The sequence below is a fragment of the Salmo salar genome, chromosome ssa14 (assembly GCF_905237065.1).
Source record: "Salmo salar chromosome ssa14, Ssal_v3.1, whole genome shotgun sequence".
Lineage (NCBI taxonomy): Eukaryota > Metazoa > Chordata > Actinopteri > Salmoniformes > Salmonidae > Salmo > Salmo salar.
The window spans coordinates 42,555,152-42,577,287 of record NC_059455.1 but is presented as its reverse complement, the minus strand read 5'-3'; the positions used below and the strand labels follow the sequence as shown (position 1 = coordinate 42,577,287).

The 22,136-nt window shown below is 46.2% G+C and overlaps 1 protein-coding gene across 22 annotated transcripts in view; it reads left to right on the top strand.

The window, feature by feature from the left end:
* LOC106569572 (supervillin) overlaps positions 1 to 22,136 on the top strand; it is a 93,074-nt gene that overhangs the window by 40,875 nt on the left and 30,063 nt on the right. For 17 of the 22 annotated variants that reach the window (XR_006758831.1, XR_006758830.1, XR_006758828.1 and 14 more), the window contains 13 exons: positions 5,560 to 6,675; positions 7,174 to 7,353; positions 7,702 to 7,739; positions 8,643 to 8,707; positions 8,951 to 9,084; positions 9,332 to 9,421; positions 11,828 to 11,983; positions 12,309 to 12,462; positions 16,447 to 16,646; positions 16,777 to 17,162; positions 18,930 to 19,554; positions 20,484 to 20,622; positions 21,281 to 21,337. Coding sequence is in view for 18 of the 22 variants with exons in the window: in XM_045694419.1 (XP_045550375.1) it covers positions 5,560 to 6,675; positions 7,174 to 7,353; positions 7,702 to 7,739; positions 8,643 to 8,707; positions 8,951 to 9,084; positions 9,332 to 9,421; positions 11,828 to 11,983; positions 12,309 to 12,462; positions 16,447 to 16,646; positions 16,777 to 17,162; positions 18,930 to 19,554; positions 20,484 to 20,622; positions 21,281 to 21,337 (3,340 nt within the window). In the remaining 4 variants the exon portion in view is untranslated. The remainder of the gene's footprint in view (positions 1 to 5,559; positions 6,676 to 7,173; positions 7,354 to 7,701; positions 7,740 to 8,642; positions 8,708 to 8,950; positions 9,085 to 9,331; positions 9,422 to 11,827; positions 11,984 to 12,308; positions 12,463 to 16,446; positions 16,647 to 16,776; positions 17,163 to 18,929; positions 19,555 to 20,483; positions 20,623 to 21,280; positions 21,338 to 22,136) is intronic. The other 5 variants (XM_045694423.1, XM_045694424.1, XM_045694411.1 and 2 more) reach the window with 4 other exon arrangements.

The window sequence follows — 22,136 nt, the reverse complement described above, 5'->3', positions numbered from 1 at the left end:
GAGGAGGTCAGAGACCTCGCCGGGTGGTGCCAGAATAACAACCTATCCCTCAATGTAACCAAGACTAAGGAGATGATTGTGAACTACAGGAAAAGGAAGACCGAGCACGCCCCCATTCTCATCGACGGGGCTGTAGTGGAGCAGGTTGAGAGCTTCAAGTTCCTTGGTGTCCACATCACCAAAAAACTAGAATGGTCCAAACACACCAAGACAGTTGTGAAGAGGGTACGACAAAGCCGATTCCCCCTCAGGAAACTAAAAAGATCTGGCATGGGTCCTCAGATCCTCAAAAGGTTCTACAGCTGCAACATCGAGAGCATCCTGACGGGTTGCGTCACTGCCTGGTATGGCAATTTCTCGGCCTCTGACCGCAAGGCACTACAGAGGGTAGTGCGTACGGCCCAGTACATCACTGGGGCTAAGCTGCCTGCCATCCAGGACCTCTATACCAGGCGGTGTCAGAGGAAGGCCCTAAAAATTGTCAAAGACCCCAGCCACCCCAGTCATAGACTGTTCTCTCTACTATCGCATGGCAAGCGGTACCGGAGTGCCAAGTCTAGGACAAAAAGGCTTCTCGACAGTTTTCAACCCCAAGCCATAAGACTCCTGAACCTGTAATCAAATGGCTACCCGGACTATTTGCATTGTGTGTGCCCCCCCAAACCCCTCTTTTACGCTGCTGCTACTCTGTTTATCATATATGCATTGTCACTTTAACTATACATTCATGTACATACTACCTCAATTGGCCCGACCAACCAGTGCCCCCGCACTTTGGCCAACCCGGCTATCTGCACTGTGTCCCACCACCCACCACCTGCCAACCCCTCTTTTACGCTACTGCTACTCTCTGTTTATCATATATGCATAGTCACTTTAACCATATCTACATGTACATTCTACCTCAATCAGCCCGAGTAACCGGTACCTGTATATAGCCTCGCTACTGTTATAGTCTCGCTACTGTATATAGTCTTTTTTACTGTTGTTTTATTTTTTTTTTACTTACCTATTGTTCACCTAATACCTTTTTGCACTGTTGGTTAGAGCCTGTAAGTAAGCATTTCACTGTAAGGTCTACACCTGTTGTATTCGGCGCACATGACAAATAAACTTTGATTTCATTTGGGAGATGAGGAAATGTTGGATGGACAAGGGGGCATGACCGAGTCAAATAGGAATCCTGACTTAATGAAGTGGTGATTAAAGAGCTCAGCTATGTGCTTCTTGTCAGTAACAACCACATCAACTTTAAGGGACATGAGCAGCTGTGAGGTGGAGGGTTTATTCTCCAGGTCTTTAACCAACTTCTTGGGGTTAGACACAAAGAGAGAGAACTGCTCCTTAAAGTAACTAACTTTGGCCTTCCGGACAGCCTGAGTGCACTTATTTCTCATTTGCCTGAATGATAGCCAGTCAGCTTGAATATGCGTGTGCCAAGTCTTTCACCAAATGCAATTCTTGAGGTGGAGTAACTCTGCAAAATCACGGTCGAACCAGGGGCCGAACCTGTTTATTAATTCTCATTTTCTTTATGGGGGTGTGTTTGTTAACAATACCACTGAAAATATACCAAAAGAAGGTCCAAGTGTCTTCGACAGAGGGGATCAAGCTGATTCTATACCATTTTACAGAGGTCAGGTCATGAAGGAAGGCTTGATCATGAAAGTTAAAAAAAAATTTTTTTAAATTAACAAGCGTCTATAACAAATCAAGACAGGTCATTTCACTGAGCCGCCATTACGAACACAGGCTGTAAAACAGTGATCATTACAGAAAACACCAGACTGATACCTATCAGGATTATTTGTGAGGATAACATCGAGGAGAGTAGCCTTTTCTGCGTAGCCTTTACCTTGTGGGATTTGTAATAATCTGAGAAAGATTTAGGGAGCTTTAGGACTTGGTCAGGTGATTTAAGCATGTCCCAGTTTAGGTCACCTAGCAGGACAAATTCAGACTTGGTGTAAGGGGCCAGGAGAGAGCTTAAGGCAGGTAGGGTACAGGCCGGTGCTGATGGAGGACGATAGCACCCAGCAACAGTCAACAAAGAGCTATTTGAAAGTTTAATACTTAAAACCAGCAAATCAAATTGTTTGGGTGGAGACAACCGAGCACTGAAGGTGATCCTTGGTAAAGATTGCCACTCCCCCACCTTTGGAAGATCTGGCTTGCCGAAAAACTTATAACCAGAAAGGTTAACATCCGTCTTCAAAACATTCTTCCTTAACCACGTCTCAGTAATGACCAACACATCTGGATTGGAGCTGTGAACCCACACTTTCAATTGATCCATTTTAGGTAATAAGCTTCTAGTGTTAACATGCAGAAAACCCAGGCTTTTACGAGAGCAGAAATCAGTGAAGCAGATATCAGAGCACAAGTCCGAATTGGGGCTAGCAACAGTAGATGGGCCAGGGTGTACATGCACATTTCCAGATATCATCAACAGTAATACAATCAAGGCACGGCAGAGGACAGGGAGAGCTCTGCAGTGTTGATTTTATGACATCTAAATGTGCATCAGATGGCAACGAGATCATATTGTACAGCAATTTCATCAGGTAACATAAATACAAAGCCGCGAGAGGTGGTTAGAATAGGACGGGAGGCCAAAAGTCTGTGTAACCAATAGAGTCAAAGTCCCAAGTGTGGGAACAAACAGTCTGTCCCAAGGTTAGGTAAAGAAAGTTTGTAGTCAACAAAGTATGCAGGAGTCATAAGGCAAATAGCAAAATGCACAATAATGTTTTAAAATATATAACGACTTGGGGCTAGCCATTGTAAATGCAGAGTCACTTGCCCCAACAGTGCCTGTGTGCTGGAGGCGAGCGTGTGTGTGTGTGTGTGTGTGTGTGTGTGTGTGTGTGTGTGTGTGTGTATTTGTATCTTATCTTTGACTTTGCATTGTTGGAAAAGGCCCTGTAAGTGAGCATTTCACTGTTAGTCTACACATGTTGATAACGACGTATGTGACAAATAACATTTAGATTTGATTTGGTTCCAGCTATGTGCAGCTTTCCAACAGGTGTATAAGTGGCTATCACTTCAAACCAACATAGCATCTATGCAGTGCAGCTTATGTAGCATAGCTTGACCCTACATCTGTTTGTGCTCTTGCCAACTCCATCGCTGTTATTGTTTGTCAAGCCAAACATGACCGTGATGGACAAGGATTGTTGGCATAATAGAACTGCCAGACCGGCATTCAGGCTACTGTATGTGTGGACTTATCTTCCCAGTAACACTAGGTTAAGTGTTAGGTCAAAATGGCTACTGTAAAGTCGTGGCCAAAAGTTTTGAGAATGACACAAATATTAATTTTCACAAGTCTGCTGCCTCAGTTTGTATGATGGCAATTTGCATATACTCCAGAATGTTATGAAGAGTGATCAGATGAATTGCAAAGTCCCTCTTTGCCATGCAAATGAACTGAATCCCCAAAACGCATTTCAGCCCTGCCACAAAAGAACCAGCTGACATCATGTCAGTGACACTCTCGTTAACACAGGTGTGAGTGTTGACGAGGACAAGGCTGGAGATCACTCTGTCATGCTGATTGAGTTCGAATAACAGACTGGAAGCTTCAAAAGGAGGGTGGTGCTTGGAATCATTGTTCTTCCTCTGTCAAGCATGGTTACCTGCAAGGAAACATGTGCTGTCATCATTGCTTTGCACAAAAAGGGCTTCACAGGCAAGGATATTGCTGCCAGTAAGATTGCACCTAAATCAACCATTTATCGGATCATCAAGAACTTCAAGGAGAGCGGTTCAATTGTTGTGAAGAAGGCTTCAGGGCGCCCAAGAAAGTCCAGCAAGCGCCAGGACCATCTCCTAAAGTTGATTCAGCTGCGGGATCAGGGCACCACCAGTACAGAGCTTGCTCAGGAATGGCAGCAGGCAGGTGTGAGTGCATCTGCACGCACAGTGAGGCGAAGACTTTTGGAGGATGGCCTGGTATCAAGAAGGGCAGCAAAGAAGCCACTTTTCTCCAGGAAAACCATTAGGGACAGACTGATATCCTGCAAAAGGTACAGGGATTGGACTGCTGAGAACTGGGGTAAAGTCATTTTCTCTGATGAATCCCCTTTCCGATTGTTTGGGGCATCTGGAAAATAGCTTGTCAGGAGAAGACAAGGTGAGCGCTACCATCAGTCCTGTGTCATGCCAACAGTAAAGCATCCTGAGACCATGTGTGGGGTTGCTTCTCAGCCAAGGGAGTGGGCTCTCTCACAATTTTGCCTAAGAACACAGCCATGAATAAAGAATGGTACCAACACATCCTCAGAAAGCAACTTCTCCCAACCATCCAGGAACAGTTTGGTGACGAACAATGCCTTTTCCAGCATGATGGAGCACCTTGCCATAAGGCAAAAGTGATAACTAAGTGGCTCGGAACAAAACATTGATGTTTTGGGTCCATGGCCAGGAAACTCCCCAGACCTTAATCCCATTGAGAACTTGGTCAATAATGAAGAGGCAGGTGGACAAACAAAACGCCACAAATTCTGAGAAACTCCAAGCATTGATTATGCAAGAATGGCCTGCCATTAGTCAGGATTTGGGCCAGAAGTTAATTGACAGCATGCCAGGGCGGATTGCAGAGGTCTTGAAAAAGAAGGGTCAACACTGCAAATATTGACTCTTTGCATCAACTTCATGTAATTGTCAATAAAAGCCTTTGACACTTATGAAATGCTTGTAATTATACTTCAGTATTCCATAGTAACATCTGACAAAAATATCTAAAGACACTGAAGCAGCAAACTTTGTGGAAATTAATATTTGTGTCATTCTCCAAACTTTTGGCCATGACTGTATGTGTGGACTTATCTTCCCAGTAACGCTAGGTTAAATGTTAGGTCAAAATGGAGACGTGCTGTCTCTGTGTAGCGTGTATACTGTTTAAACTCCTTCCATGACAAATGAAGCAGCAGCCCATCAATTAGGGTTGGCTTAGTGGTGTACGAGGAGATTAAGGATAAATCCCAAATGGCATCCTATTTCCTATTTGGTGCGACCAGCGCCCTGGTCAAATGTATTGTACTATATAGGGTGCCATTTGGGACACAGCTTAACATGACCTTTGGCTACTGGGAGCAAGGGGTCACAGATAAAAATAGTTTAGGCTTGCTCACACTTTGGCCAAGAGAAATTAGTGAGCTAGAGATGACGCAGCAAGGATTAGTATTGAACTACAACATGGAGCGTGATGTCACTACCTGAACTTGTGAAACCATTCTGTCAGTCAGATGGATGTTGTTTGTCCCATGACAATCTACTGCTGTCTTTATATATCCCTGTTTGTTGACCCTAGATTAATGTCATTCTTAAATTAATAATCACTTGATTTGATCACATTTATAGTTGACTTGGTGTGCATCTCAAATGGAACCCTATTCCCTATATAATGCGCTACTTTTGTCCAGGGCCCATAGGGCACTATGAAGTGAATAAGGTGACATTTGGAACAACAAGGGCACTGACTATAGTTTTTTGGGTGTCTGTTTAATAGCCTTTGAGATCTGAAGTTAGTTCATCCATCCTTCCCCCTTTAAGAACCAGAGTAAGAGAGAGAATGTTAAAAGATGACAGTGGTGTCAAAATGGTCCCAGCAGAGCGGGTTCTGGCTCCAGAGCCCCGAGTGAACAGACAGCGTGATCGGGCTCACACCATCGCAGCTCACCACCTGTCCCAGCGTGGTCACAGCTCTGACCCTGTCACCTATCAAAATACTGCCCCCTCTCAGCCCTCCCAGCCTGCCTACATCCACGTCCCAGACCACCACGCCTCAGTACCACACACCCACACATCAGACCCTGCCTTGGGCCACCACGGTACCCACCAGTGGACCCCCATGGACCCCACGGTGGTGGAGGTGGTGCCCCCGAGGAGGAAGGTCAGTGCCGACCACATCTACACGACCCAGAGGGAGACCCACAGGGAGGGCAGGCCGGCGCTGAGAGAGGTCCTCACTGAGGGTCTGCTAAAGAGCAGGAAGGCCGTGCTGCCCTCTGAGATCCGCCGCAGGGAGAAGAGCGTGGACGACCCCCAGAGAGGGGAGCCCCAGCGGGTCCCAGGCAGCCGCCAGGACCACTCTGCCACCTCAACTGGCACAGAGTGGGAGAGCTATGGCATCGTGGGGGGGAGAACCAGTCAGGCGGACTCAAAAGAGTTGGAGACTAGGCCTCAGGACATGGACGAGCAGCAACATCAGCACTTGTCCAGGCACATCCAGGACACAGAGGAGACAGGTCCAGCCAGGCCCATGGAGATCTCTTCCCACATCCAGCCCAGACAGCAGCCCCTCCGCCAGCAGAGCCAGAGTCAGCCTGGGCAACAGAGAGGCAGTGACTCAGCCGTCTACCTCCAGAGTGGCGCCTACCTCCCCCAGGCCAAACCCAGCAGCATGGAGCCAGCTGGGCCGCGCAGGCCCCCCAAACCCAAGGTCCGCACACGCTCCATGTCCGACATCGGCGTGAGCCAGCGCCCGGCTGCCTACAGGAGCATGGAGAGGACAGCAGCCAGCAGAGAGACAGCAGCCCAGCTGGCCAGGGAGGGAGGGGTGGCGATGGGGGTGCTGCCCAACGAGGAGGTGGGAGCCCTGGACACCAGGGTCTCTGTGGCCCAGCTCCGACACTCGTACCTGGAGAACGCCAACAGGAAGCCAGAGCTGTAGGTGGAACAGCATGGCTACCACTGGCTAGCTACTGACTCTTTAATCTGTTTGATGTGGTTAATTACCTAACACTAATGTAGACCATCATCCTATTATGAGGCTTGAGGTGTTTGAGCTTGTGTTCATTTTAGGGCAGTGTATTGCATAGTCAAACGTGATATCAAGAGATCTAGGCCTGTTTGAGGCATAACTTATTATTTGTTTAGCCACCTGCTTGGACATTCTGTCAGCCTGTTGAGCAAACATGAGTGGTTTGTTGCTGCATGTTGTGCTGTGTGAGGATTCAAACACAAGTGGGCTGCTGACAAAATCTCAGATTTTTTTGGGACCGATAATATTTTGGTGGTGTGATCGTGCTCTAACCTGGATTGCTGTGGAAGACGTACTAAACGCATCATCAATATCGAACTGCCCTTGCCGTTTGCTCTCTCAATATTATTCTCCTTTTATGTTGCCGTCGTCTCTATATCGATCCCTAATCACGACCCTAAAAGGGAGCTGACTAAAGTAGAGCTAACTGCTGTGGAAGTAGATCCGGCTGCTGGGAGCGCTGATCGGGAGCGTGGTGCGGTAAGGAGGCCGCGGCGGTACATCACCCCAGGAGACAACCGCAAGTCCTCTGAGAGGTTTAGGACCCAACCCATCACCTCTGCAGAGTGGCTGGAGTCTGATAGGTGAGAGTATTAGGACGCAGCCCAGAGTGGCTGGAGTCTGATAGGTGAGATTATTAGGACGCAGCCCAGAGTGGCTGGAGTCTGATAGGTGAGAGAATTAGGACGCAGCCCATCACCTCAGCAGAAGGGCTGGATGGCTGGAGTCTGATGGGTATTGAAGGCCCTGAGTGACTGGATAATATCCACATAATATATTTGGTAAGATCACCAGTGGGTGTGATACATGCTGGAGGCTAGATGGATTTTTAAGCTCTCAATACTTGGATTGTTTGTTCTCTTGTGGGTAATTTGTACTGTGCCTTATAGCAAAAGACCACTATTGAATTTTGTCTTTGTTTTATCCCTCAGGTCTCATCTGACTCCAACAGCGCTACAGAACCCAGAAGGCAAGTATCCATGGAGATTTGCTTCATTTAGTTACCAATAACACTCTTAATTAAAAACATTTTTAATTGGCCACGTTGCCCCCCCATCTAACAGCACAATGGTTGAGGTGAACGATAGCTAAACTTGCCTAGATGAATTGACTTTGTCAGTCAGGGAAATACACACACACTTCAAAGTTATGAATATAACTACTGTTCCCCCGAAGGAGGGAAATGAGGTACACAGCTATGGGGGATCAAACTCGTGAGAGTGTTGGCATCCAAGCAATATTCCAAAACGTTATACTATTCTCCAACCAATTTGTGACAGATTTTCATGGAAATGTTCTAAAATCTGCAAAAAAAACTGTATGCGCATTTTCCCACCAGAGATGTGTTTCCATCAAACTGCTCTAGCTAACAGCTGGCAATTACAGTGCGGGTAGGCTACCTACATGATGAGATTATTATAGATAAGAGCGATATTATTTGTATTTGTCAAACAGCAGTCAAGCATTGATCATCATGTCACCAGAATAAGACCCATGATTTTTATTGGAAAGGAGCACACTGTGAAGTTCATCATTTATTTCCTCTGTAGCCTAATAAACTGCAGGCTTTCTCGAGTCCTAGTGGGAGGACAACACAACATATCACGTGACTCAAAATTCACTTTGATATGATTGTTATTATATCAATATTTGCCCATAAAGATTTTTCCACCGCCATATCTCGCATAATTAATTTTACCGACAAACAAATAGTTTGACGGCTTTTTTATGAAATTGTGCCGGCGTTTTATGTTTCCATCTGCCCAGTTGTGATGTTTGTTTCCATGCGTCAGGTAATTAATTCATGGTTGGATGGAAACGTGGTTTATGTTGTGATCTGACATTGACATTTTCTGCCCTTCCTTTTTCACAGCTGACGAAGAGAAGCTTGATGAGAGAGCTAAGATGAGTGTGGCTGCTAAGAGGTCCCTTTTTAGGGTACAGTATCTGCCTTGTGTGTAGTTGTCTACATTTAGGGACAGTTTCCCGGATACAGATTAAGCCCTGAACTAAAAATATATTTCAATGGACGTTCTCCATTGGGCCTGCTTTTCAGTCCTGGACTTGGCTTAATCCGTGTCCAGGAAACCAGTCCATAAATTATATACCCGTTGTTTTATGTATGTCGTTGATGAGCGGAGATTTACTCCTTAGGACTGTTCCTCTTCATTCCCTTCACAGGAGCTAGAGAGGATCACAGGTAGCGTTCCCAGACCACGGTCCCGTGACCCCGCCGTGGAGAGGCGTCTGTTACGAGTCCAAGACCGCTCACACACACAGCCTATCACCAACGAGGAAGTGGACATCGCTCACGCGTACGTCACCCTCTGTTCATTACTGAGTGCCACTAAGGTCATTTTGTCAACAAAGCAAGGGTTAAAAAATTTGGCTTGAGGACAGTTGGTGAATAGAAAGTGACACTTTCTCTTAACTCGCTGTTTCTTAACTCTCTCTCTGTCTCACGCTCTCTTTCTCTCTGTCTCTGTCTGTCTCTCTCTTAACTCTGTCTGTCTGACTGCTCTGTCTGTCCTTGTCTGTCCCTTCTTTCATGGACATTTAAAGTGGCCCTGCTATGTCCTCACAAACGGTGATGGTCCACTCCACAGTAGCACCTATCCCCAGCCCCACTGTAGTCAGCACCATCACAACCAGGTACGGGTGACTTGTGTGTGTGTGTGTGTGTGTGTGTGTGTGTGAGAGAGAGAGCCCTGGACATGGGTTTACCTAATTGATATCCAATTACAGCAAACACTTTTTTTTCTACATTCCATTCAGCTTTCAATTGGCTTGTGACATTGCATGGAATGTACTGTTCATCTGTGATTTAATATGAAGATATTATTGATTCATTCATAGGGTTGAAGAATTCTGGTAACCTTCCCAAAATATGTTTTTTTTTTTTTATCGAGAAATCCTGGTCAGAGGATTCTGGATGTTCTGCTTATTCCCTCTGATTCCAGGAATCTTCCAACAGGGATTTCTGAAAAACATGGGAATTTTAGGAAAGTTACCAGAATTTTTAAACGCTATTCATTCATTTGTAGTTGTTTTCTCTAGAGCAGGGATGGGCAACTGGCTGTATGCCCTCGATCAATCCCGATCACCCCAAAACATTTTATTTTGTATTTATTTTTTAGGAACTCAGTCGGGGTCTCAACTTACTATTGAGAGTTAGAATAGTAGAATACACAAGGTGACATTTCTAAATTTGGTTGTGCATCAACAGTTCTCTCTTATGTCAGCAAAAATGTTTTAGATTGGTAAGTTAGTCTAGTGGCCAGCTATTTAAACTTGTAGTAATCATGGTAAAATTACCGACTGGGGGGCTACCATTGATATTGTTAGTCACTCTCACTCAGATATCATTTTAAAATCAAATGTTATTTGTCGCATGCGCCGAATACAACAGGTGCAGACCTTACAGTGAAATGCTTACTTACAAGCCCTTAACCAACAATGCAGTTTTAAGAAAATACCTTCAAAAAAGTAACAGATAATAATAACAAATAATTAAAGAGCAGCAGTAAATAACAATAGTGGGGCTATATACAGGGGGTACCGGTACAGAGTCAATGTGCGGGGACACCGGTGTTGAGGTAATATGTACATGTAGGTAGAGTTATTAAGGTGACTATGTATAGATAATAACAGAGAGTAGCAGCAGGATAGAAGGGGAGGGGAAATGCAAATAGTCTGGGTAGCCATTTCATTAGCTGTTCAGGAGGCTTGTGGGTAGAAGCTGTTTAGAAGCCTCTTGGACCTAGACTTGGCGCTCCGGTACCGCTTGCGGTAGCAGAGAGAACAGTCTATGACTTGGGTGGCTGGAGTCTTTGACTATTTATAGGGCCTTCCTCTGACATCGCCTGGTATAGAGGTCCTGTATGGCAAGAAGCTTGGCCCCAGTGATGTACTGGGTCGTACGCACTAACCTCTGTGCTTTGCGGTCGGAGGCCGAGCAGTTGCCATACCAGGCAGTGATGCAACCCGTCAGGATGCTCTTGATGGTGCAGCTGTAGAACCTTTTGAGGATCTGAGGACCCATGCCAAATCTTTTCAGTCTCCTGAGGGGAATAGGTTTTGTCGTGCCCTCTTCACGACTGTCTTGGTGTCCTTGGACGATCTTAGTTTGTTGGTGATGTGGACGCCAAGGAACAATAGGGGGAAGAAGCTTGATCTAACACAATAGATTCTTGACTTGAGTATCTTTCAACTTTTTTCTCAGCATCACTGCTTTCACTATTGTTTATACTCTTAAAGGGATAGTTCACCCAAATGACATTGTGTTTCCTTACCCTATAAGTAGTCTATGGACAAGGTAACGCAGGAATCCATGCTTTGGTTTTGTTTACCTGGCCACTGTCTCCAGATGTAATTTTGTAATGTGGGTGAACTATCCCTTCAAGTTCATATGGTGAAATGTGTCACACGTCTTGTGATGCTGGCTGAGGGAAGAAAGGTCAAAAGGTGAAGCCAGTTAAAGCTCAGTGCATGGTCAGGTTTCCGTGTGAGTGTGTAGCACCCGGTTTGTTTACCGACCGAGGATAAACTTAAGATGTTGACAGAACCAAACGTCTAATATTCTCTACTACAGATGGCCAACTGCATCAACACTTTGAGTAACTACTTCAGTGTAGTCTACACACATCTACTTATAACTGCTGTTGCCACCCCATGGCTGCATCCCGGTTCTCCACCCTTCTCCAAAAGTATGCACTTGCCAATGCTTACACCATCCTGACCGCTGCGCTCTCGACCAATCCTGTGCTTTTAAATCCATGACAGGGTGTGTGCAATTGCAAGGGGGTGGAGAATCGGGATGCAGACCATTCTTTGATCAGGAATGACTTATTTACCTTGGTGCTATTCATAGGATACGTTTATCTGACTATTAACAATGTCGTTTTAACAGAATGTGTTTGACTAGTTACTCACCCAGAATGTCAACATTCTCTAGATATTGTCCTTCAATTGTACAGTACATGCATTACATATGGCCCTGCAGCTGTTACCCAAAGCAGCACAACATGCACTCATTGTGTGTGTGGTTCCTCCTCCCAGCTTGCAGGAAGCGTCACAGCACGGCTCCAAGGTGCGGAGCATGGGGGAGCAGGAAAGGGAGAGGGAGGCCCAGTCAAGGCAGGCAGGAGAAGGACCAGGGCCTGAGAGGATGATGGAGGACCTGGGTCCGGATGAGCCTGACCTCTCCACTCTCAGGTACAGAGAGACAATGTGCTCAACTCCTAGTCTGCACCCTGAGCTCTATACTGTATAGTGCAGTACTTTTGACCCAGGCCCATAGGTGCTATTTGGGACACAGCCTTACTCTCTTGTGTAAACGAATGATAGTGTGCTTGGAGCCGCCCAAAAGTAAACCACAGCAAAAGAGATTTGTAAAAGACCTGATCTGATTTGGCCATCTGAAAAGACCAATTAGTGGCAAAATATCAGAATTGGGCCGCCTGAGTAAAAGCAGCCTATTTAGGGAATAAGATGCTATTTGGGTCACACCCACTGATTACCATCTTCTCTCCTGTCCCAGCCTGGTGGAGAAGATGGCCCTGTTCAACCAGCTGTCCACGCAGCCCTCCAAGCCTGCCGCTAAGGGGGCTGGGGCCTCCAGGGTGGACACCCGCCAGCGTAGGGCAAACTCCCGCTTCCAGACCCAGCCCATCACCCAGGGAGAGGTGGCTCAGGTAGGGCAGGGGTGTCAAACTCATTCCACGGAGGGCTGAGTGTCTGTGGGTTTTTTGCTTTTTCCTTTCAATTTATTTAGACCTAGACAACCAGGTGAGAGGAGTTATTTACTAATTAGTGACCTTAATTAATCAATCAAGTACAAGGGTGGAGAGAACCCGTAGACAGTTGGCCCTCTGTGGAACGAGTTCGACACGTGTGGTAGGGAGTCAATCAATCAGTCAATCACTAATGTTGTTATCCATTACCCAGGTAGAGGTCGATCAGGTAGGGAGTCCTACCCCTCTTTCAGCCCAGATACAGCCTCTCTTCACCAGGGACTTTATGCACTTCTTCCCTCTTGCGCTTCAACACTGCAGCCTCTAGGTGTCACACAAGTCAAGGAGACGTGGCTGTTGTACAAACTGATATTTAATTTCTGAATTGGTTCAAATGTAGGGTTAAGGCTTTGGTTAGGGTTAAGGCAAGGGTCAGTTTTTGGCTTTGGTTAGTCGGGCTGTCAATGGGATGGTGGCCAGGAAAGACCCCTTAGTCTCTACACAAGTCAAGCTCTACACTGACAGTATCTTGTTATACACAAACGTCTTTCTTTGCCCTGATACAACTACATTTGGATCATACTTTGTAAACACTGACGAACTCACACAATTACACAACTATTCAGTGATTCAAGATGAGCAGCATGTATTGAACTAATATTAAACAACAACATGAAGTCCATATATGGCTTGGTTTTACTGCTGTGTTAATATTGTAGAATTTGAAATGCTCAGGACCTCATAGAGGACATGATTTTCAACATTTTCTTTGACAACATGACATATCTCCACAGTGCCTCGTTCATATAGGAATGAAGAACTACAGTGTATCATGACAATGCTGGGTTGTGCTTTCTGACAGAAAACGTTGGCATGAAAGCGACCGTAGTGAATACGATGATATTCTGCCTCAAGATGTTTTATTATAATATTAGGAAGAGTGTTCTGCTCTTCTAAAATGCTTGTCCAATGACTGAATAAGAATGCATGTAGACTTTAGTAATTGTATTTTTGAATGTATTATACTTTTATATTTTTATACGTTTTTGTGTAAAGGCTGTCTTGTCTTGCACATAGAGTACACTCTAAAAGTAATTACATAAAACTGGCTGGAATATTTTAGGTTTAATTATAATTGCTTAAGCCGATTTTAGAGAACATCAAATTTCGACCCATCATCAAAGATAGCAAGGAAGTTGTGTTGTGCGCAGGTGAATGCAGACTGCTTGTTCTAAAGTTGTACTGCAGGTGAATGAGATCTGAACAAAGTGGTGACTATTCACAGAAGAGAATCACTCCTAAAAAGCGGGATGAATTATAATGCATGACATTGTAATGCTATGATAAGGTCCTACTAAAGAGTGGCCACTTACACGGAGTGTACAAAACATTAGGAACACCTTCCTAATATTTAGTTGCGACCCCCCCCCAGAACAGCCTCAATTTGTCGGAGTGTGGACTTTACAAGGTGTCGAAAGAGTTCCACAGGGATGCTGCCCATGTTGACTCCAATGCTTCCCACAGTTGTGTCAAGTTGGCTGGATGTCCTTTGGGTGGAGGACCATTCTTGATACACATGGGAAACTGTTGAGCAAGAAAAACTCGTGTTCTTGACACAAACTGGTGCACCTGGCACCTGGCATACCCCGTTCAAAGGCACTAAAATGTTTTGTCTTGCCCATTCACCCTCTGTTTATTAGCAAGTGCATCGGTGATGTTGTACCCACAGCAACTATTAAAACCTTCCCCAACCAGAAAATGTGGATTGATGGCAGCATTCGTGCAAAACTGAAAACTCGAACCATTGCTTTTAATCAGTGCAAGGCAACCGGAAACATGACCGAATACAAACAGTGTAGCTATTCCCTCCGCAAGGCAATCAAACAAGCTAAGCGTCAGTATAGAGACAAAGTAGAGTCGCAATTCAACGGCTCAGACACGAGAGGTATGTGGCAGGGTCTACAGTCAATCACGGACTACAAAAAGAAAACCAGCCCCGTCGCTGACCACGATGTCCTACTCCCAGACAAACTAAACAACTTCTTTGCTCGCTTTGAGGACAATACAGTGTCAACGACACGGGCTCTTCTTCACCGCAGCCAACTTGAGTAAAGCATTTAAACATGTTAACCCTCGCAAGGCTGCCGGCCCTGACGGAATCCCTAGCCGTGTCCTCAGAGCATGCGCAGACCAGCTGGCTGGTGTGTTTACGGACATATTCAATCAATCCTTATCCCAGTCTGCTGTTCCCACATGCTTCAAGAGGGTCACCATTGTTCCAGTTCCCAAGAAAGCTAAGGTAACTGAGCTAAATGACACTCGCCCCGTAGCACTCACCTCCGTCATCATGAAGTGCTTTGAGAGACTACTCAAGGATCATACCCAAGACCCACTCCAATTTGCTTACCGCCCCAATAGGTCCTCAGACGACGCAATCACACTGCACACTGCCCTAACCCATCTGGACAAGATGAATACCTATGTAAGAATGCTGTTCATCGACTACAGCTCAGCATTTAACACCATAGTACCCTCCAATCTTGTCATTAAGCTCAAGACCCTGGGTCGCGACCCCGCCCTGTGCAACTGGGTCCTGGACTTCCTCACGGGCCACCCCCAGGTGGTGAGGGTAGGTAACATCTCCACCTCGCTGATCCTCAACACTGGGGCCCCACAAGGGTGCGTTCTTAGCCCTCTCCTGCACTCCCTGTTCACCCACGACTGTGTGGCCATGCACGCCTCCAACTCAATCATCAAGTTTGCAGACGATACTACAGTGGTAGGCTTGATTACCAACAACGATGAGTCAGCCTACAGGGAGGTGGTGAGGGCCCTCGGAGTGTGGTGTCAGGAAAATAACCTCACACTCAATGTCAACCAATCAAAGGAGATGATCGTGGACTTCAGGAAACAGCAGAGGGAGCATCCCCCCATCCACATCGACGGGACAGTAGTGGAGAAGGTGGAAAGTTTTAAGTTCCTCGGCGTACACATCACGGACAAACAAATGGTCCACCCACACAGACAGCGTGGTGAAGAAGGCGCAACAGCTCCTCTTCAACCTCAGGAGGCTGAAGAAATTTGGCTTATCACCAAAAACACTCACAAACTTTTACAGATGCACAATCGAGAGCATCCTGTCGGGCTGTATCACCACCCGGTACGGCAACTGCTCCGCCCACAACCGTAAGGCTCTCCAGAGGGTAGTGAGGTCTGCACAACGCATCACCGGGGGCAAACTACCTGCCCTCCAGGACACCTACACCACCCGATGTCACAGGAAGGCCAAAAAGATCGTCAAGGACAACAACCACCCGAGCCACTGCCTGTTCACCCCGCTATCATCCAGAAGGCGAGGCCAGTACAGGTGCATCAAAGCTGGGACCGAGAGACTGATAAACAGCTTCTATCTCAAGGCCATCAGACTGTTAAACCGCCATCACTAACATTGAGTGGCTGCTGCCAACATACTGACTCAATCTCTAGCCACTTTAATAATTTAAAATTGGATGTAATAAATGTAGCACTAGTCACTTTAAACTATGCCACCTTATATAATGTTTACATACTCTACATTACTCATCTCATATGTATATACTGTACTCTATACCATCTACTGCATCTTGCCTATGCCGTTCAGCCATCGCTCATCCATATACTTATATGTACATATTCTTATTCATTCCTTTACACTTGTGTGTGTATAAGGTAGTTGTTGTGAAATTGTTTGAGCACTTGTTAGATATTAATGCATTAACATCTGCTAACCATATGTATGTGACAAATAAAATTTGATTTGATTTTGAATGACACACATACACAATCCATGTCTCAATTGTCTCAAGGCTTAGAAATCCTTCTTTAACCTGTCTCCTCCCTTCATCTACACTGATTGAAGTGGATTCAACTCCCTATATCCCCCGTCCCTCCTCTCTCTTCCTGCAGCTGCAGAATGGAGACGGGGTCAAGCTGGAGCCGCTGTCCGCTTCCTTGGTCCGCTCCGTGGCATCCGTCACCTCACAGGTCTCGGTTGCCACAGTAACCACGGTGACCTCCGGCATGGGTGACCACTTGGGGAAATCTACGGCCGTCCCCTACAACCCCCCTGCCCCCACCACTACCACCCTGGACAGGGGAGGGGTGAGGTGTGTCTTTATATTATAACAGTTCTAAACTGTATCAAATAATTCTGCCTTCACTACTATTGATACAGTGTATTGTTGCAAAATTGAATTAAACCTCTGTCGCACGCTCGCTCTCTCTCTGGTACTTCAGCCTGACCCAAGGTGGAGACTCCTCCAGTGTCCCTGAACCAGATATGTACTCCGCTGGCCTTTCCCTGTCAGAGCAGCAGCAGGCTCACAGCAGAGGAGGCAGAGACAGAGGAAGGGCTCCTGGAGCCGGTCGCTTGTTCACTGGCTACAGAGGAAGAGAGGAGGAGGATGTATCGGGAGGAGGGGCCAGAGAAGAGAGGGAGAGCCGTAGTGGTCCTGGAGGCAGGGAGAGCAGAGACAGCAGGCAGCAGCGGTATCAGCCCACAGCCCCAGAGCCCCAGCCCCAGAGCACCACAGCCCCAGAGCCCCAGCCCCAGAGCACCACAGCCCCAGAGCCCCAGCTTCCTCAGGCTCAGCTGCGGCACGCCAGCGGTATCCACGGAAGGGGTGAGTTACAGGTGGAGCCTAGACAGTGAGACAGACAGTCAGACAAAGACAGTGAGAGACAGACAGTGAGAGAGACGGCAGCAGCAGAAGCACCTCCCTGCAAAATGAGGTAGCACAGGAACTACCTGAGAGACACACAGAGCTGCAGCACAGAGACACACAGAGCTGCAGCACAGAGACACACAGAGCTGCAGCACAGACACACACAGAGCTGCAGCACAAGCAGACAGAGACATCACATGGTGCAGAGAGAGCAGGGAGCTCCTCTCAGCTATGGTTGGAAACACACACCATGTATGTCTCCCAAATGACACCCTATTCCCTACGTAGTGCACTACTTTAGATTAGAGCACTATGGGACCCTATTCCCTACGTAGTGCACTATTTTAGACCAGAGCACTATGGGACCCTATTCCCTACGTAGTGCACTACTTTAGACCAGAGCACTATGGGACCCTATTCCCTACGTACAGTGGGGGGGAAAAGTATTTGATCCCCTGCTGATTTTGTACGTTTGCCCACTGATAAAGAAAGGATCAGTCTATAATTTTAATGGTAGGTTTATTTGAACAGTGAGAGACAGAATAACAACAAAAATATCCAGAAAAACGCATGTCAAAAATGTTATAAATTAATTTGAAAATGGGTCGTGGATGGGTATTCCAGCATGACAATGACCCAAAACACACGGCCAAGGCAACAAAGGAGTGGCTCAAGAAGAAGCACATTAAGGTCCTGGAGTGGCCTAGCCAGTCTCCAGACCTTAATCCCATAGAAAATCTGTGGAGGGAGCTGAAGGTTCGAGTTGCCAAACGTCAGCCTCGAAACCTTAATGACTTGGAGAAGATCTGCAAAGAGGAGTGGGACAAAATCCCTCCTGAGATGTGTGCAAACCTGGTGGCCAACTACAAGAAACATCTGACCTCTGTGATTGCCAACAAGAGTTTTGCCACCAAGTACTAAGTCATGTTTTGCAGAGGGGTCAAATACTTATTTCCCTCATTAAAATGCAAATCATTTCATAACATTTTTGACATGCTTTTTTCTGGATTTTTTTATTTATTCTGTCTCTCACTGTTCAAATAAACCTACTATTAAAATTATAGACTGATCATTTCTTTGTAAGTGGGCAAACGTACAAAATCAGAAGGGGATCAAATACTTTTTTCCCCCACTGTAGTGCACTACTTTTGACCTGGAGTGAACAAGCATGCATGTAGACCAGAGGACAAATCTACTTACGGTAGATTTGTCTTAATGCCTAATGCTTCTTTGTCCATCACATCACAGAAGACATGGCTGAAGACATGGCTTCAGTACTGAATCTAATGAGCATTTTATTCATTTTTTTACATACATTTGCCCCCGTGGCTTCCTACGTTTGCAAAAGGACTGCCACTGTTACTGACAGGCTGTTTGTGATTCCAAATGAAAATCAAGTAAATGATTGTATGCTGTGGCCATGCTGGTAGATCAATGCAGACACTGTAATAGGGTTGATCCGTCTCTCTGTCTGGATGGCTGTGTCAGCATACTTTGTTTAAAAGAGGTCCAGGGTCGTCTTTTATTTTATTTACCCTCCTTTCTGGAGAGAGGGGGGGAGACCCTCCATGCAGACAAACCTCTAGACATAATAGACAGCAGCTGAGGTGTGTGAATTTTAATGTGTGTGTGTGCTTCTCTCTCTGTATGAGATGAGTATTGATTTCACTATGGATTTATTACAATGCATTGTGTGTGTGTGTTGCTGTCTTCATGTCTACACAGACGCGGCTCACACCACTGTGTCATTGAGAAGTGCTGTGGTGTCGTCCAGGATTGTCTCTCACAGCGCCAGTATCCAGCAGCAGCAGAATATTCAGTCTTTCACCCAGCCTCCCCAGACTCTGCCCAAGCCTTACACCCAACAACCTCTACAAACTCAACCCCAGCCCCAGCCTTACTCTCATCCACCTCAGCACCATCCCTTCACCCAACCTCCCCAGACTCTTCCCAAGCCTTACACCCAACAACCTCCACAAACTCAACCCCAGCCCCAGCCTTACTCTCATCCACCTCAGCACCATCCCTTCACCCAGGCACTTTCAGCCCAGCCCAAGCCCCAGGAAAGGGAGAGGCGATTCACCCAGCCACTACCCAAGCCCTACTCTCAGATAACCACCCATACGCGACCCAACGCCCAGTCCTTCTCCCAGCCTCCTCCGCACCCTCCCCAGACCACTCCCCAGACCCTACCCGAGCCCACGTCCTTTGTCCAGTCCCTGGTCAAGTCCCAGTCCCTGCCTCTGGACAACAGTGAAGTCTTCACAGGACACAGTGTGTCCGACCTCCTCTCCCCCGCCGAGACAGAGCTCTCAGAGATGTCCGCCAAACAGATGTCCATCAAGGAAAGGTGAATATGTGGGGGTGGCTGGTTATATAAGGGCTACGTAGTACCACAGTAATACCCATAATACACTGTTAGCACCTTTCTTTCTATCTAGAACCTAATAAGGTTCTTCAGCTGTCCCTATAGGAGAACCCTTTGAAAAACCCCTTTGGGATCCATTTCGAACCCTTTCCACAGAGGGTTCTACCTGGAGCCAAAACGGGTTCTCCTATGGGGACAGCTGAAGATCCCTTTGGAACCCTTTTTTCTAAGAGTTTATAGTACCACAGTCTGAGTCATGATACCTATAACTGGTTATATAACGGCTGTATAGTACCACAGTCTGAGTCATGATACCTATAACTGGTTATATAACGGCTGTATAGTACCACAGTCTGAGTCATGATACCTATAACTGGTTATGTAACGGCTGTATAGTACCACAGTCTGAGTCATGATACCTATAACTGGTTATGTAACGGCTGTATAGTACCACAGTCTGAGTCATGATACCTATAACTGGTTATATAACGGCTGTATAGTACCACAGTCTGAGTCATGATACCTATAACTGGTTATATAACGGCTGTATAGTACCACAGTCTGAGTCATGATACCTATAACTGGTTATATAACGGCTGTATAGTACCACAGTCTGAGTCATGCGTATAACTGGTTATGTAACGGCTATATAAGCTGGTGATTTACAGGCTTCTGTTAGCTAATGTTTGCAAACTTTTTGATTCACCTTGTTGTCTCTCTGAAAAGCTTGATGATGTAAAGAATATGAGGCAGTGTTGAATGAGTTTCTGTGTCCTTGTGAAATGTTTCTGCCTCTTGTACCTTTTTGAGGTGAAGGGGATTTATTTCTGGCTACTGCGTTTTCCTGAACTGTGACTAGCCTCTCTCTCACTCTTATTCTCCATCTCGCTCGCTCTCCAAATGTCTCCCAGGCTGGCCCTGTTGAAGAAGAGTGGCGATGAGGACTGGAGGAACAGGATCAATAAGAAACAGGAAGTGGTGAAGGTTTCTGTGACTGAGAGACACTCCACAGTACAGGGATGGGAGGCAGCACAGACCTACAAGAAGAAGGTGAGACTTCACATTATCTAACGGCGACGCTAGGCCACTGAGGCGACGCTAGGCCATTCCCTAAATAGTGCACTACTTTTGACCAGAGTTTGACCACAGCTCTATTGATCCAGGTCAAAAGGATTGCACTATATTGGGAATAGGGTGCCATTTGATGCCAGTGCCTGGGTCAGAACAGCCCTGCATGGAGCATATGGTGCCAGTATCCCTGGGGGGGGAGGGGGGCATGGTGCCAGTATCCCTGGGGAGGGTGGTGTATGGTGCCAGTCTCCCTGGGGAATTAGCAGTCTGGGGTCTTTGGAGAAATCCCTTGTCTATTTCAGACCATGATGAGATCAAGTCAATTTCACACTGATGGAAGATTGAGTTTCACTTGAACTAGCACTAGTGCTTCACCAAGAGCTTGTTTTGCAATATGTGTTTCTACAGAATGGCATGTTATTATATCTATTTAATGTACACTATTATATTGAATAACGCAAAGGTCTCGTTTAACTGACTATTAATCCTTTGATTTAAAGGGGCAATCCGCAGTTGAAACAATAACGTGTTACACCCTCACTGTTTTGGTAAAAAAGGGATGGGGCTGGAGAAAAGTAACCACTCTCAAATTCATATATGGACTTTTCCCCCTGTGTTGTGTTTCCCATGTCTTCAGGAGGAAAGGATGGTTATTGATGATTTTGCTGCTGTCACTGTGTCTGAGCAGCTGTGGGTAAGACCTGACGACGGTGCTGTGCCAAGGCCCATGTGCCAACGGTGGTCCACTGAGCTTTGTGTGAAACCTGCTGCTTCTTTCAGTCTCGTGTGTTCTGTTGTTCACTGCCGTTCAGTGTTGCTGTGGTCGAGGGTTGCAACGTTTCGATCATTTCCCCATATTGTTCAGGTTTTCCAGAAATCCCGGGTGGAAGATTCCTGGATGTAATGCTTATTCCCTCTTGATTCTGGGAATCTTCCAACCGGGATTTCTAGGAAACATTTGGTGGGAAATGAAAGTACATGCACAACCCTAGTTCTGTTGTTTACTGCTGTTCATTGTTGCTTTGGTCTGACTCTAACCTATTTTACCTCTGGTGGTTTGGAATGCTGCCGACGAGCACTTTTGCTTGCACTTTTGCTTGATTTGAAGTCAATATAGCTACGCTATTGTTTTTAGAGAGAAGATGCGATGTGTTTGTTGCTATGATGCTGCCAGTCACTGTCTTTTTATTCTGCTCAAAATGGTTGCTTTTTGTACCGCACGCTGCATACTGGTGATGGAGAGAAACGTGATTCATTAAAAGTAAAGAATATTACTGTAAGCCAGTAGCGACTGAACAAAATGGTGAACACCGACTTGTCTAGGTCCCTGTTTTATGTGCTGAATTGAATGGCATTGGGTACAGCAGCGTTAACGATTGGCCAGTTAACGATTACTTCACATTCAAGCACCTCTGGAAATGTTCATTCTTTAACACTTGCATGCCAGTGGTGGCTGGTGCCACGCTAAATCAGAGGACGGGCTCATAATAATG